This window comes from Malus sylvestris, chromosome 7 (genome assembly GCF_916048215.2).
Source record: "Malus sylvestris chromosome 7, drMalSylv7.2, whole genome shotgun sequence".
In the NCBI taxonomy this organism is placed as follows: Eukaryota; Viridiplantae; Streptophyta; class Magnoliopsida; order Rosales; family Rosaceae; genus Malus; species Malus sylvestris.
Window position 1 is genome coordinate 26,416,100 of NC_062266.1, and position 15,053 is coordinate 26,431,152.

General features: G+C 37.1%; 2 protein-coding genes across 4 annotated transcripts; one reads left to right on the top strand and one right to left on the bottom strand.

Moving 5' to 3' along the window:
• The first annotated feature begins 1,648 nt into the window (after window positions 1–1,648).
• LOC126629731 (SAC3 family protein A-like) lies at window positions 1,649–10,500 on the top strand. 3 transcript variants are annotated; one of them, XM_050299837.1, is made up of 14 exons: window positions 1,651–2,050; window positions 2,190–2,264; window positions 2,728–3,567; window positions 4,013–4,642; window positions 5,532–5,633; window positions 6,419–6,516; window positions 6,883–7,060; window positions 7,263–7,754; window positions 7,883–8,023; window positions 8,358–8,417; window positions 8,758–8,888; window positions 9,480–9,613; window positions 9,706–9,941; window positions 10,086–10,500. In XM_050299837.1, exons 2-14 carry the CDS (start codon window positions 2,205–2,207, stop codon window positions 10,182–10,184), a joined length of 3,201 nt encoding a protein of 1,066 aa, XP_050155794.1. In that variant the 5' UTR covers window positions 1,651–2,050; window positions 2,190–2,204; the 3' UTR covers window positions 10,185–10,500. The 3 variants fall into 3 exon arrangements, with proteins under 3 accessions (XP_050155795.1, XP_050155794.1, XP_050155793.1); XM_050299836.1 differs by having other exon boundaries at window positions 2,193–2,264; XM_050299838.1 differs by lacking the exons at window positions 9,706–9,941; window positions 10,086–10,500 and having other exon boundaries at window positions 1,649–2,050; window positions 2,193–2,264; window positions 9,423–9,570.
• Window positions 10,501–10,965: 465 nt separating this feature from the next.
• LOC126629735 (uncharacterized) lies at window positions 10,966–11,716 on the bottom strand. The gene has a single exon (XM_050299842.1). The coding sequence runs from the start codon at window positions 11,642–11,644 to the stop codon at window positions 11,072–11,074; it is 573 nt and encodes a 190-aa protein (XP_050155799.1). The 5' UTR covers window positions 11,645–11,716; the 3' UTR covers window positions 10,966–11,071.
• Between the last annotated feature and the right edge of the window lie 3,337 nt (window positions 11,717–15,053).

The window sequence follows — 15,053 nt, forward strand, 5'->3', positions numbered from 1 at the left end:
TCTCTCTCTGTCACGCCTCTTTATTTTCTGTTGAGTTTTACTCTGATGAATCCTTGCTAATTTTGGAAGACAGAGAGAGGAGGAGGGAGAGGAGAGAGGAGAGAGAGAGAGAGAAAAGTGTTTAAGGGATGAGTTTATGAGCTTAATGAATCTTTTTCTGGAAAAGCCCAGTGAGGTTTTTGGGTTTCTTGCAGATTTTGCAGATTCATGGTGGAGGTGAAAAAATGAAGAGAACCGACATAGTTTTTTCGTGTCGATTCCCACAGACGGCGCCAAATGTTGATGCACAAAACCGGAGAGGTCTTGGAACAACGTAAATCCGACTGTGAAGTTGCAAGAAAGTAAAGAACACAAGATGTATCATGGTTCACCCCAATGTTTGGGCTACGTCCACACTGATATTGTATTTCTCAGTTTGTGAGAGGATTGTGAGGGAGAGAGAGCCCTTTTGATTGTGAGGGTGAGGAGACCCTTTTTACATATTTGCCCATTCATTTATTACATAATTACATTTGAGTCCTCCGAGTATTTATACGAGATCTAAATACGGAGGCCCTAAGTATGGTACAAACAATTATTATATCACATTAAATACTATATTTTTTTAGTCATTTAACATATTTAAAACAATTTATATAAAAATTTACCAAACACTTAGATATAGTTTTTATTTTTTTATTTTTTTTATATTTAAAGCACTTAAAAAAAAAGGTTTACCAAACACTTGATTTTATTTTACAGCTGTTTATTCTCACATCACAGTAGAAACAATTTATTTATTTTTTTAAGCACATCAATACCAAACTAGACATTCGTTTGTGACTCCCATATCCCATAACCTAGTAATGAACTCTCCACTGCCCCTAACACTAGGCGAGACCAGCAAGATCACTAACCTCTTAGTTGCCGACGAAAATGTGAGAGGAGAATAGGAGAGTTGCAGGAGGTCGAGGGAGCAGATACGTGCATAATTAAATTGGCGTGAACAATATACTACTTTTTTTCTTTTTATTTTTTTATTTTTTTAAACAAATTATATTATTTACATTATGGGGTGAGAGAGTGAGCTAAGCCTTACAATAGTCTAGCAATAATGTGGTTCAAATTCGTCTTTGGTGAGAATCGAACCTAAGACCTCTCACTTATAAATAAACATGAATACTACTAGATCGTAGTATTAAGTTTTTATGTATCCCCTTCTTCATATTGAAGCTTGAATTGACTTTTTTTTTTTTCTTTTGATAGTTTCAAATTTCTTTCATCATAATTTGGATTTAAAATATAGTAAAATATTGCTTAAATAAAAAAACTTAATTGTTGAGCTTGAAAGAGTAAACTTGACGTTAAATTTGTAAATAAAATTCGAGTTTCGACTGCAATTGTATGTACAACCAAGTAATATGAGTTTTATATAAGATTTAATTTTTGTAAAAAATTTATTAAATTCTTATATGCAAAATCTAACTGTTATATTTTTAAACCACTCAATAGCACACACCAAATGCGAATAGAAAACCTCAAATTTATTTACCTACAACAAAGCGGTGGAAAACTATCATTTAAAAAAGGTTAAGTTTTCAAAGATAAATTTAAAACACATGCCATTCGTATAGCAGTACCGTTAATCAGCCAAACACAAAGTCCTACTAAACCCGCAAACACGACCCGGACCCAACCAAGACCCCCGGTCATTCAACCTCAAACCCTCCCTCCCTTCCTCCTCCTTTCTCTCTCATCTCTCTCCCTCTCTCTCTCTCTCTCTCTCTCTCTGCAATTTTCTTCCGCATATCACTATCGCTGTTCTCGCCAATCTGTCCCTAATAATTTTTATTAATTTTTCCTGCTTTTTATACAATTTCATTCGTGCTATTTGGTATTAAAATTTAGGTTTTTTCAGTACAAATTCTTGTTTTTTCTGGTTCTTCTTGCTCGTTTTTGTTGTTGATCTCAATCTGTTTTCTGGGTTTTTCTCCACCCTCCGATCCCATTCATCAGCGTTCTCGTAAGTCAAACTGCGTTTCGATGTTGATACACTGCGCTTTGTCTGAAGGTACCGATTTTAATCAGCAATCAATTAGGGTTTTGGTATCTTGTTATTGAAGTTTTGTTTTGGGATTTTTACATTGGATTGAGTAGCATGTTTGGTTATTTTGCTTGTTTGGTTAATTTGGGTTTTGTTTTTGTTGTAGCAGGATGCTAAAGATATGATGAATCAAGGAGGTCATACTGAGACGATTGCCTCGCTGGACCCGAATTCGCTTGAGGTGATTACTACTATGTCAACTCTTCTATTACGATTTTTGTATTAAATTCCGATTAATAGTAGGAGATTCGATTTTAAGCAGATTTTGATGCCGTATAGAATTTGTGTTAAATTTATTCTCATATCCATTCTCTAAGTATAGCCTTGTCCGCATTTGGTAGTTTAGTTGTAAAAAAAACTGAGGTGTTTAGTTTAGCTCGAGTGGTTATCTGGGTGCTGTTATCTTAGGGAAGAAATTATTTTACCAAGTGCCCTATACTGCTTTCCTACAGTGGATGCTATGCTGTCTCTGATTTTCCATTTGTTATATCCCGTTCAGTTTACTTGACACGTATACCACTTCGATGGTATCCATTTTCTAGTTGACTCTGTTTAATTTTTCTTATATATATTAATACTAATTGATTAGTGACTTTTGAATGGAAATGTCGATTAACACATTTTTGCATTTATGTGTGTTTTAGAATCGGTATATTGTTAATGCAAACCAAGGACAGACGCCTTCATATACTCTTTCAACAACTGGTTCAGAAGCTTCATCCTGGAACCTTCATAAGACGGACAATAGCTCGACAGATAATGGGGTTCATTCCCATTCAAATTATCAATATGATCAGCATCCACAGCCGCCTGGGAGTAGTACATCAAATTTGGGAACAGTAAATGCACCACAAGATTACAATAGCTATGCTTCGTACCAAAATTCGGCAGATCCATATGGTTATGGAAGTGCAGGGTACCCAGGTTACTATAACAACTACCAGCAGCAATCCAACCCTTCCTACTCACAGCCCGTAGGAGCATATCAAAATACAGGTGCTCCTTATCAGCCTATTTCCTCATTTCAGAATACAGGGTCTAATGCTGGGTCTGCAAGTTATTCAAGCACTTACTACAATCCTGCTGATTATCAGACAGCTGGAGGTTACCCAAGTAGCAGCTACAATAATCAGACAACTGCTTGGAGTGGCGGAAATTATGCAAATTATACACCTCATCAGTACTCACAGTACACCCCAGATACCACTGCTGCATATAGTTCTAGTACTGCGACTTCAACTTCACAAAATTATGAGCAGCACTATAAGCAATGGGCAGATTATTACAGTCAAACAGAAGTCAGCTGTGCTCCTGGCACTGAGAACATTTCTGTTACTAGTACACCCAATGTGGGATGTCCGGTTCCAGGTGCTACCACCGGGTATCAAACCTCGGACAGCCAGCTACCACCACCACCACCACTACCTTCATACGCTCCTTCTTGGAGGCCAGAACCCAGTCCATCTGAATTGTCATCAGTACAGGTTTGAATTTCCTTTCGTGGAGGGTTTTTTAAAAAGTTTCATGCCCTCCTATGCCTGCTCTTCTTGATATGCTGCCTTGTTCAATTCTAATAGTGATCTAAATCTTAGAATTCATAAGATTGAAACTGTCATTAATGAGTGATATAGTCATTAAAGAGTATTGCTAGTGCACATGGTAGTTATACCTCAGATTTGGTCTTATAGTGTGCATCATCACATATATAGCCTTTATTTTTGTGTTGTGTTTTGTTTCACCTTACAGTTAATCTTTACATTCTTAATCGAACCATTAGATAGAGTTCCATGATATTTCTGACAACTACAATTGATGGTTTATCTAATGATATTGATTTGATGTTAAATTCAAATATCTCTATAGTCATGACTATGCTGTAGAAATATGTTTGGTTAGTAAAATTATTGTCGTTATTTTTTGGTTTCTCAGTCTGGTGCTGTAGTTTTTGGTGCTCATGATGGTTACTGGAATCATGGGGCCCCGACTTCTCAATCTCAAGTTCACCACAATAGTTCTATGCAACCACACTTCCAAAAGCCTTTGGATGAGAAGACTTCTTATGATAGCTTTCAGGATCACCAGAAAACTGCATTTTCTCAAGCATCCAGCATGCAGTATCCTGCTTCTCAGCAGGTGCCCCATGCGACTCATACTTACCAATCACCCTCACAACCCGTTTCATCCCATGCGTCTCATACTTACCAATCACCCTCACAACCTGTTCCATCCCATGTGTCTCATACTTATCAATCACCGTCCCAACCTGTTCCATATGGGTCTCATACTTATCAATCACCCTTACAACCTGTTCCATCTCATGCATCTCATACTTACCAATCACCCTCCCAACCTGCTCCACCTGTAGGTACACAAAGAGTTAATAAGCTGCAGATTCCGACAAACCCTAGAATCACTTCAAATCCAACCTTTGGTTTACCAAAAAGCGACAAGGATAGCTATACAACCACTGCAGCAGCAAAACCTGCTTATATCAGTGTTTCACTGCCAAAGCCGGTTGAAAAGGTGACATCCAGTGCCACTGCTGATTCTCTGCTTAAGGTATGTCGTCTTCTTTGATGGCTGCTGTTTTTTTTTTTAAAGTATCAATACCCCATTTATTTCTTTCCACACTATACTAAAAACATAAAGATATGATGGTCGTTGCTTCCCATCTTTTCTTCCAAAAATATGTTAGGAGTGGATACTTTGAAGTTTGTTGCCTCTTATGATTCTCTTCTTAGGTTGCGAGCGTGCTATTCTGCTATGTTAACTATGCATTGGTTCTTAAATTGTAACATAACATAAATTGCCTTTCCTGATACTAACCCTTTTTAAGTGCAAGCATGTACTGACATTTTACTACTTATAAGAAAACAAAAAGTTGATAGTGATGGGGCAGCATATAGTCCTACAATGAATAAGCAATTAAATAAGCAGTAGGCTTTGGAATGGGCGTGCTCTTATGAAGGGAAAAGTAAGGCAGTGAGATGACCTACACCTCTAAATATGAAGGATGATTAACTCTATAGCCGTTTGCAATTTCTCAGGGCTTGCCTTATGAAATGGTTTGATAGCAATGAAATAAAATGTCGTCCTTTCTTAAAATCCAAGAACTGATGCAAAATCTAGCGGACAGTTATACGTAAGCTATAGCTGCTCAACTCTTATTGTAGTTGATAGGTGCACTGCATGTTTTTAGCGTCTTAATTCATTTTGAATACTTAATTGTTTAAATTGATATATCAATGTGTTTTTGGAGATTACTGTAGCATCCTACCAACATGGTTTCCTATAATGTGTTTTTACTGTTCTGGATGTCATGCATGTCTTTGTTCTCTCCTTGTATGTCATAACATTATGCACACAGAATGAGACTGTACTTCATGACTCTATAATCTATGCTGTAGCTAATGAATTTATATATTTATGCATCGTTTTTCATTTTCAGCCTGGTATGTTTCCCAAGTCACTGCGTGGTTATGTCGAAAGGGCTTTGGCTCGCTGTAAAGATGATACGCAGATGGCTGCATGTCAGTCTGTCATGAAGGAGGTAAGCCAAATTGGTTAGAAGTTTTTCTTTGCCAACTATGAAATCATACATGTTGATCCTCTTGCAAATTCCCTTTTCTGGCATGACTTTTGGCTTTTTTTTATCAGTTGTATCTTCTCTTAGTAACTGTTATCTAAGATGTTGTGATGATAATAAAACCACTATATACGTTGTTGTGAAGAGTTGAGTCTTGAGGTCTCTGCAAGATGCAATGTTTTTCTATGACTCAAAACCTGCATATTCTATGACTTACCTGCCACATAATACTTTATATGAAGTACCATGTACCTACCTATGAACATCAGTTTCCCGTTAAATGTCAGATTGCATCTTCTTCAAATGTTATGTTCAACTAATTGTATAAATCCAGTGCAATGTTTATGATTCATGGAAGCATTTTGCTTTCAAGTGTTTGTAAGTCATGAACTTTTGTTTGCAAATTGAGGCATATGCACATCTTGCTTGCTGCTCAACTCCATGTTAGTTTCATGGACATGAAGCACGCAATAGTCTATTTTTTTCTCTTTATTAACTCTATACTTCCCAGTGCAATGTTTCAAGGAAACATTTTCTTTTTGGAGTAGCAGTATGTCTTGGAACTTCTGTTGTAGCTGTATGTCTTGGAACTTCTGTTCACAAATTTGGGTTGCTGCTGAGCTGCTTAACTTTTTGTTAATTTCATGGGCATGAAGAACGCAATATATATTTTTCTCTATGCTTCTTGTGTGTGTGCTTTTTTATATGGGATGTACATGGTATCTAAAAGTACTTTATTTTCATTTCAGATTATCACCAAGGCAACAGCTGATGGTACACTTTACACACAAGACTGGGATACTGAGCCTCTTTTCCCACTCCCAAATGAAGACGCCGTTAATAAAGAGTCTCTCTCTCTCTCTCTCTCTCTCTCTCCCCCTCCATGGGCTTGTATGTTTACAATGCATTTATGCACCTTGAACTCATTTGTTGATGAATATTTTGGTAACCACTGTCTTTGTAGACAATGTTTTATGGACTATACGATGTGGTGGTTGATGGTTGACTTCTGTCTTTAAATCATTAAAGAAGGAATCCAACCATCAACCTCCACATCATATGGTGTACAAAATATGGTTTAAGTAGGTCTCTCTAGCATCACCCTTAGTTTAATGGTACAAATGATTGTTAAGTGTGGTTTCATGATAATATTTGTTGCAAGGATTTAGATCCCAGTGTAGACCATTGACCTTTAAGTGCTCTGGTTGTGCAGCGGTTTACATTCTTCAAACCTTGTTTCATCATTGCCAAAGTACAAAAGAAGTCCGAATAGACGATCCAAGAGTAGATGGGAACCTCTACCAGAGGAGAAGCCAGTTGAGAAACCGGCATCTGTCAACAATGACAGTTTAAAGTTTTCTTGGATGAATGTCAATGATAAGCAAAGAAAGGTAATTATTTTGTCAACCTGTCATTTTTATTTATTCTTGGGAAGGAAACCCAATTGTCTTAATCTTAAGTACATATAGTTTTATGTATAGATGCATTTCCTTTTTACTTAGAATATCTGGATTATACATGATCTAAGCTTAAGCATAATAGTTGTCAAACATTTTTAGCTTAGCCTTATATAATGTGTGTTCACACATGCAGCCATGGATGGGGAGTGCTGGGTTCAAAGATGGTGATACAAGTAATGGAAAGTTTACTTCACAGGAGCAGAAAAATGGAAGTAAGATAACCCAGAAACCATTTAAGAAGCAGCGCCTTTCTTATGTAAGTACTGCTGAGAACGGTGATGCATCTAGTGATAGTGACAAGGAACAAAGTTCAACAGCATATTACACTGGAGCAATGGACCTTGTGGATTCACCAGAGGAAAGGAAGAGACGTGAAAATCGCTCTAGGCGTTTTGAAAGAGTGCAAGGACATAGGGCACAAAATAATCACTTCAAACCAAAAAAAGCTGGTGGTGGAAACTTGTATGCTAGAAGGGCTAATGCCTTGGTGCTTAGCAAAAATTTTGAAGATGGTGGCAGCAGGGCAGTTGAGGACATTGACTGGGATTCTCTTACTGTTAAGGGGACCTGCCAGGAGATTGAGAAACGTTATTTGCGCCTCACTTCTGCTCCTGATCCTGCCACTGTAATAATCTATATCTCATATCTTTCTCTTCTATGAACATTCCAATCAGATAAATCAAATGAACTGGTGGATTTGATGTGTGATGTGTGATGTAACTAATCTACTAAAGAATCTGTTCTACATGATAGGTAAGGCCAGAGGATGTTCTTGAAAAAGCTCTGGTTATGGTTCAAAATTCCCAAAAGAATTACCTATATAAATGTGATCAGTTGAAGTCCATTCGTCAGGATCTGACTGTGCAACGAATTCGCAATCACCTAACAGTAAAGGTAGATTTGATATCTTATGGTCTTTATTAATCCTTTATCATATGGGCTGTATTACCCTTTTTCTGCTGACTGACTACCATATCTTTCAAAACTGACTGATGACTACTTAAATCAACTTAACCAGGTCTTTTTGGCTAAGAGTCACTTACTTTGATCACCTATAATTTTTAACATTTCCTTCTTTAGATCCTAATACAATATTTAAACTTTAGACTTCCTGCTGAGGTTTTTGTTTTTGTTTTTTTTGTTTTTTCAAATTCTGTTGTCTTTAAAATTATCTTTTGTTTTCAATTCACATCAGTTTGTCATTCATTCTGCCTAATTTCATGACCAGGTGTACGAAACCCATGCTCGCTTAGCAGTGGAAGTTGGGGACCTGCCCGAATATAATCAGGTTAGTGATCTTAGTGTGATTGAAAACAATTTTGTAAATATTTTATGGCATGACCCAAATAAGATGACAGTGGAAGAACTTTATTAATACCTTGACAAGGGATGTGGTAATTCTCTGTGGGAATCAATAAATTTGATTAGTTTGGCTTCAATACTACTATTGTTTATAACTTTTTTTGTTTATTCATGGACATACGAATTTATCCGATGCAGTTAAAAATATATATATACCTTTCTAGAAAGAAAAAAGAAACAAATATTGTTGAGCAATTTTAATATTTGAAGGTATTTATTCCTCAAAAGCTCGGGTGTCAAATAACAGTCTTTCATGTGGTTTTCAGTGCGCATCACAGTTGAAATCTCTTTATGCTGAAGGTATTGAGGGATGTCATATGGAGTTCTCTGCATACAACTTACTTTGTGTTATCCTTCACTCAAATAATAACAGAGATCTAGTATCATCAATGGCAAGGTCAGTAACTCTCAAGTAACGATGACTTTTCTTGTATGGATATTGTGGCTTTTTACTAATAATATATTAAAGTTTCTTCTTTTTTGATGATTAAAGTTCCATAAATATCGGAGTCGTGAGTGGGTCGTAGTGAACTTTAGTTTATACAAAATACACATTTGGCAGATATTGATATCGGGACACTGTAAAGATACAAAGTTATGTTTTATTGTCTTCTACTTGACTACCAACAATGTTATTCTATATTTGAAATACTAAGTAGAAATAAATGTGTGTATGTTCACACTCTAGCACTCAAGCAAGTGTTAAGTCACACTTTTCATGTCCTATATTGCCTGGTTGTGTGAGATAACAAGTTTGGTGCGGAATCGAAATTTGAGAAATTAATGATTGATCACAGGATTTATGATAAGTTAGTAATGAACTCTTACGCCAAAAAAAAAGAGATCATATTTGATGAAATATGAATCAAACCATTCTTGGTCTAAGGTTCTCGAAATTCACTACTTTTTTCTTGCAACTTTCCCCTTCCAGTTTATCAAACCATGTAAGGTAACCCTGAGATATAGTGTCAAATGTTGCTGAATGTAGCTTGTCAGTTGAAGCAAAAAGAGATGAAGCTGTTAAGCATGCTCTTGCGGTTCGTTCAGCTGTTACTTCAGGAAATTATGTTATGTTCTTCAGGCTCTACAAGACAGCTCCCAACTTGAGCACCTGCCTAATGGGTGGGCATCTCTTTCAAATGAAATGATCTTTTACTTTCTGAAATATAAATATATAAAGAAGGGATTATCTTATAACATTTTTCCTTCTGCAGATCTGTATGTTGAAAAGATGCGGTATAAGGCAGTGAGCTGCATGTGTCGATCATATCGGCCTACGATACCTGTTCCTTATGTCGCTCAAATTCTGGGATTTACCACCTTTACACCCACAAATGAGGAAAGTGAGGAGAAGGATTCGGAGGGATTGGACGAATGCATTGAATGGTTGAAAGTACACGGTGCATGCCTCGTTGTAGATAACAATGGAGAAATGCAGCTTGATACGAAGGTGGGCTTCAATTACACCATTTCTGTTCACAACGGATATACACATTCGTAGTTCCAAATGTATTTTCGATTGAATTGCGCATTAGCTGTTCAATATTTTGTATGTAGACAGTGGCTTGACCAAATGGTTATGTTTGATGTGCAGCCTACATCCTCGAGTCTCTACATGCCGGAGACTGATGCGGTGTCCCATGGAGACGCCACTCTTGCTGTTAACGATTTTTTGACGAGGACAAGTTTATAGCGAATTTGTTTGTACCCAGTTTTATTTCGAGTCGAGAGCAGCAGAAGATGATCCTGCCTTCGCAATCTAATGCGCAAGAAGGGAGTGGGCAACTTCCCAGGCTGGTAGGGCATTCGGGGTTCCCTGTAACATTAGAGAAAGGAAAGAAAAAGAAAGATAGATTGCTGATGTGTAATTGGAATATTTAGTGGAAAAGAATCCGAATTAGTTAATATCTAATATCCATTCTTTCTTTTTTGGGGCAAGTAAAGAATATGGTAAATATACAAAGAGAAGAAAGAATAAGAAATTTTAAAAACTTGTTTTCTTGGATTAATCCATTCTTTCTTTTGAGTGTGCTATTCTTGTGGGCAAATCCCTAGTGTCGGTTGATTCGTTTTGGGCAAGGATAACGCGTAAGGAAGTGTCGTTACACAAATTCCATAAGAGGGAATTTTGTTTATTGTAACGTTGTCACGAGGTGATGCTGATGCACGTGTTATAACATGGAACATTGATGTATTTTCTCAAACCCAGCTCTCGGATTAGAGCCTGGAGAGTTGGGTTTGAGAAACATTCATTTCCATGTTTTACCTATGTTTAGGACCTCGCTAGTAATTTTTATTTATTTTGGGGTTTTGCAACTTAAATGTTGTATAAACAATGTTTATACGGCCCGATAAATGGTAAAACCGTTTCCAAATGGTTTATATAACGTATTCCTTAAGCCGCACGCAAAAAATGTAATCATAATTTTGAATGACTCAAACTCGAAGGATAATCTTAATTTTGAATGACACACTCAACGTTTAATGTTATAATCAAAGATTGAATTTGCATTACAAAAACAAATCCAAATTAATTAAAATTTAACAAATGAACAATCACATATATAATTTAATTTCTGTTCACTCTTTGGGCGGAGCGGACTGAGGCCATACACTCACCTTCTCTTTCTCATACTTAATATACACCGCCGCAACCGCCGCCACAAAGTAAACCTGCACCAGCACAACCGACGGCGTATGATATTTCAACACGCTCTTCCCAGTCGCCAGCTCCACCAGCAGCAACGCCGTTAGACCCAGAATTGCGATTCGCCCGTTTAACCTCTCGCTGTACGGGCTGAACCCGAAATCCACCTTCAACCCGCCAGACACCGGCTCCTTGAGCGGCACCGGTGGAAGGTACAAGTTGGACGCGGATGAGGATCCGGAACCGCTTTTGGACTTCTTCGTCTTCCGGATTTCCGCTTTCTTTCCGGTGCCGCTGCGGTATCGGAGTCGGACCTGGCTCAGCTTGCTGTCGAAGTCATCCGGGATGGAACCGGATTCGGACGATGGCTCGGGGGGTGGCGTTTCCGGGTCAGTGGCTCGGGTTGCGAAGTAGAAGAAGGGTTTGGGCGAGAGGGGTTTGGTCGATGAGGACGTGAGTGGGAATGGGTTGGGGAGTTGCAGGGAGGATGGTGGCATTGTCGCCATTTTTTGCTGCTGTAAAGCTTCAGCTTGTGGAGCTGTCTTGTTTTGGATAAGGATATGTCTCTAGGATTTTTTGCTTTTTATTTAATTAAATAAATAAATACTTGAAGCTTTAATTTCTGACCTTTTGATTACTTTTTCTTATTTTAATTTTTATAGATTTTTATTAAAATTTGTTGGCTTTTTAGCTAAAATGGTCTTGAAATTTGCATAACACATCACTTTAGTCATTTGAGATTGAAAATAAATATAAATGGTCCCTGAGATTGTCCACCATCTATTATTTTGGTCTTTCCGTTAAAAACTTCATGTCTAGGAGCTCTTGGCCGAAAGTTCGGGTAATTTTCAAAGTTTCGTAACTCAATTGTTTCTTAACCAAATTCAACTCATAATATATCAAAATGAAGATAGAAAGTGTAGAACAATATTATACCTATTTGGAAGCCCAATGGTTGCCAGAGATGATCGAAAAATAGCTTGAAATGTGACTAGTCCGTGGAAAAACTGAAACCTCGTCGGAAACTGAGTAAATTTTAAACATTCATAAATTTTTCAATACTCAAAGAAATCGAGTGATTCAAAAACGAAAATTATACTTCTTGACGAGATAAAGAGAATGGTAATTTATCGATGGCTAACTCTGGTTTGACCAGAAAACGGATTGAAAGTGGCTAACTTGACGACCAAGATAGCCACTTTCGAGCCATTTTTGGCTAAACCACGATGATTTAGCCTTTGAGAAAGGTACCATTCTATTCGTATCATCAAGAAGAATGATTTTTGTTTTTGAATCACTCGATTTCGTTGAGTATTGAAGAAGTTATGAACGTTTAAAGTTTACCCATTTTTCGGTGAGTTTTCCAGTTTTCCCCTTGGACCAGTCACCTTTCAGGCTATTTTTTGGTCTTCTCCGGAAACCATTAGGCTTCCAAATAGGTATAATTGTGTTCTACACTTTACTATCTTCATTTTGATATATTATGGGTCGAATTTGGTTAAGAAGCATTTGAGTTATGAAACTTTGAAAATTGTCCAAATTTTCGGTCAAGAGTTCTGGGACAATTAACAGAGCTTTTAACAGAAGGATCAAAATAATGGATGGTGAATAATCTTAGGGACCATTTCTATTGATTTTCAATCTCAGTGACCAAAGTGATGCGTTATGCAAATCTCAGAAATCATTTTGGCTAAAAAGCCAAATTTGTTTTGGGTATTTTTAGTATGGAGCTCATGGGGGTGGCCGGAACCACTTGGGCTGCTAGCTTTCAGGGCTAGGTGAATGTATTTATGAAATGTTAGTGGCCCAATTTCCAACTCACAAGCTTTTGACACGTGCAATCTTGGATAGAGGAGAAATCAAATCGAAGAACTCAGACTGATGAATCTGGACCATACAATCAATTAAACAACAATCAAATTGATCAACCATTCTCATTTACAATTTAACTACATAACATGACGTTGGATAGTCTCAAGAGTTATAGCCTTGAGATATTTTGAGTTTGATTGAGACCATAGAGGTCTTTCAAGCCAAGCCTTCCTAAGTAAGTTCATTGAGTTAGCTAGTATCATAATTAAATGTACATACTTGCATACCTAACCAAGTACTCCTCATTGAAGTTTTGGTCCTTTTTTACTTAGGTACCTTCGACTCCTAGCTAGCTAAGTAAGATTGTTCATCACCATCACACTCTCTCTAATACCCATTTCCTCAACTAAGGGGCACATATTATTGTTCATCACCATCACACTCTCTCTAATGCCCATTTCCTCAACTAAGGGGCACATATTCCTCTTTTTTTTCTTTTCTCCGAGTCTCTGTTTTATAGTCGCATCCTCTAATCGAAGTATCAATATATTTTCGGTTCACATGTTCAATCACCTTAACTGATTTTCTCTCATCTTATCTTCACGTGATTACCTTTCTTGATTGAATTAATTTTGTGGCATAAAAGAAAATGACAAGAGATTTTGACAAGACAGCATCAACATGTGATTAGGTTTTCTGCATCGCTTAATTTTGGATGCCATTAGTTCTCTTTTGAGTCCCAAGTCCTACCCATACGGCTCTCAACATTAATTTAACACGCCTTCTGTCTCGTATAATCCATGGAGGGAGGGACAGAGATGTTGGAAAATATTATTATTTAGATTTATTTTAATGTTTGGTATTTTGGGCTTAGCCCGTTAGTATTAGGGTTTCGTTTCCTTGCCTATTAGGGTTAGATTAGTTTTCTATATATATATGGTACTTTGTAACTCTATAGAATAATCAAGTTAGTCACAATGTAGCATCTTAGGGTTTTGTAGCCGTTTCGGCATTCTCGTTTGTTTAATAATATTCTTATTCTTGTTAGTCTTGTTCGTTGCGCACTCTGATATTCAACTTGGTATCAGAGCAGGTTTGATCCTTCGGGATTTAATCTGCTTCTGTTTGCTCGTATCAGTTTGTTTGTTTTTGGATTTCGATATTAGTTGTTGGTAGTCTAAACTGCATCTGGAGCATTTGCACCCTTCACGTTCCTGCACTCGCATCGTTGCACTCTTGTGTTTTGCAGGTTCTTTGCGGAGAAGACTGTAAAAAAAAAAAAAAAAAAAAAAAAAAAAAAAAAAAAAAAAAAAAAAAGGGAAATAGAAGAAAATGCTTTGTTTTTTGAGGTTTTGACTTTGTGCCCACACGGGCAAGAAAGAAGTATTGATATTGGTATTGGTATTGGCATGGATATTGGTATTGATATTGGTATTCGGATTGGCATTGGTATTGGCATCGACATCGGTATTGGCATCGGCATCGGCATCGGCATCGGCATTGGCACTGGAATTTGGAGTCTTGCATCCACATCTACTTTGGCAAACCCATGTCGTGTACCGCCATGAGTTTGACGGGGGGGGGGTGTTGGAAAATATTATTATTTAGATTTATTTTAATGTTTGGTATTTTGGGCTTAGCCCGTTAGTATTAGGGTTTTGTTTCCTTGCCTATTAGGGTTAGATTAGTTTTCTATATATATGGTACTTTGTAACTCTATAGAATAATCAAGTTAGTCACAATGTAGCATCTTAGGGTTTTGTAGCCGTTTCGGCATTCTCATTTGTTTAATAATATTCTTATTCTTGTTAGTCTTGTTCGTTGCGCACTCTGATATTCAACTAGAGAAACAACTCAAGTACATAATAAATGAAACTTAATTAGCATGCACTCCGCTAATAGTAGGATCAAGTGGTATTTCTTTTTACATATAATTTAGAGGTCTTAAGTTCGATTATATAAAAGAACAAGTTCAATAACTAACCAATAAATCTTATGTTTGACTTTTATAAATAGCAAATTCGACATCAAGTATCTTCGGCTCATTGGTTACTCCAACCCCATTCCCAATTTGATTAGTCCACTAATATGTTGTTGTAGTTT

Excerpts from the sequence above, each read along its gene's own strand:
- LOC126629731 (XM_050299837.1), top strand. The coding sequence starts at position 2,205 with ATGATGAATCAAGGAGGTCATACTGAGACGATTGCCTCGCTGGACCCG. Across the intron at positions 3,568-4,012 it reads CTGAATTGTCATCAGTACAG|TCTGGTGCTGTAGTTTTTGG; the intron begins GTTTGAATTTCC and ends TTGGTTTCTCAG. Across the intron at positions 8,418-8,757 it reads ACCTGCCCGAATATAATCAG|TGCGCATCACAGTTGAAATC; the intron begins GTTAGTGATCTT and ends TGTGGTTTTCAG.
- LOC126629735 (XM_050299842.1), bottom strand. The coding sequence starts at position 11,644 with ATGGCGACAATGCCACCATCCTCCCTGCAACTCCCCAACCCATTCCCA.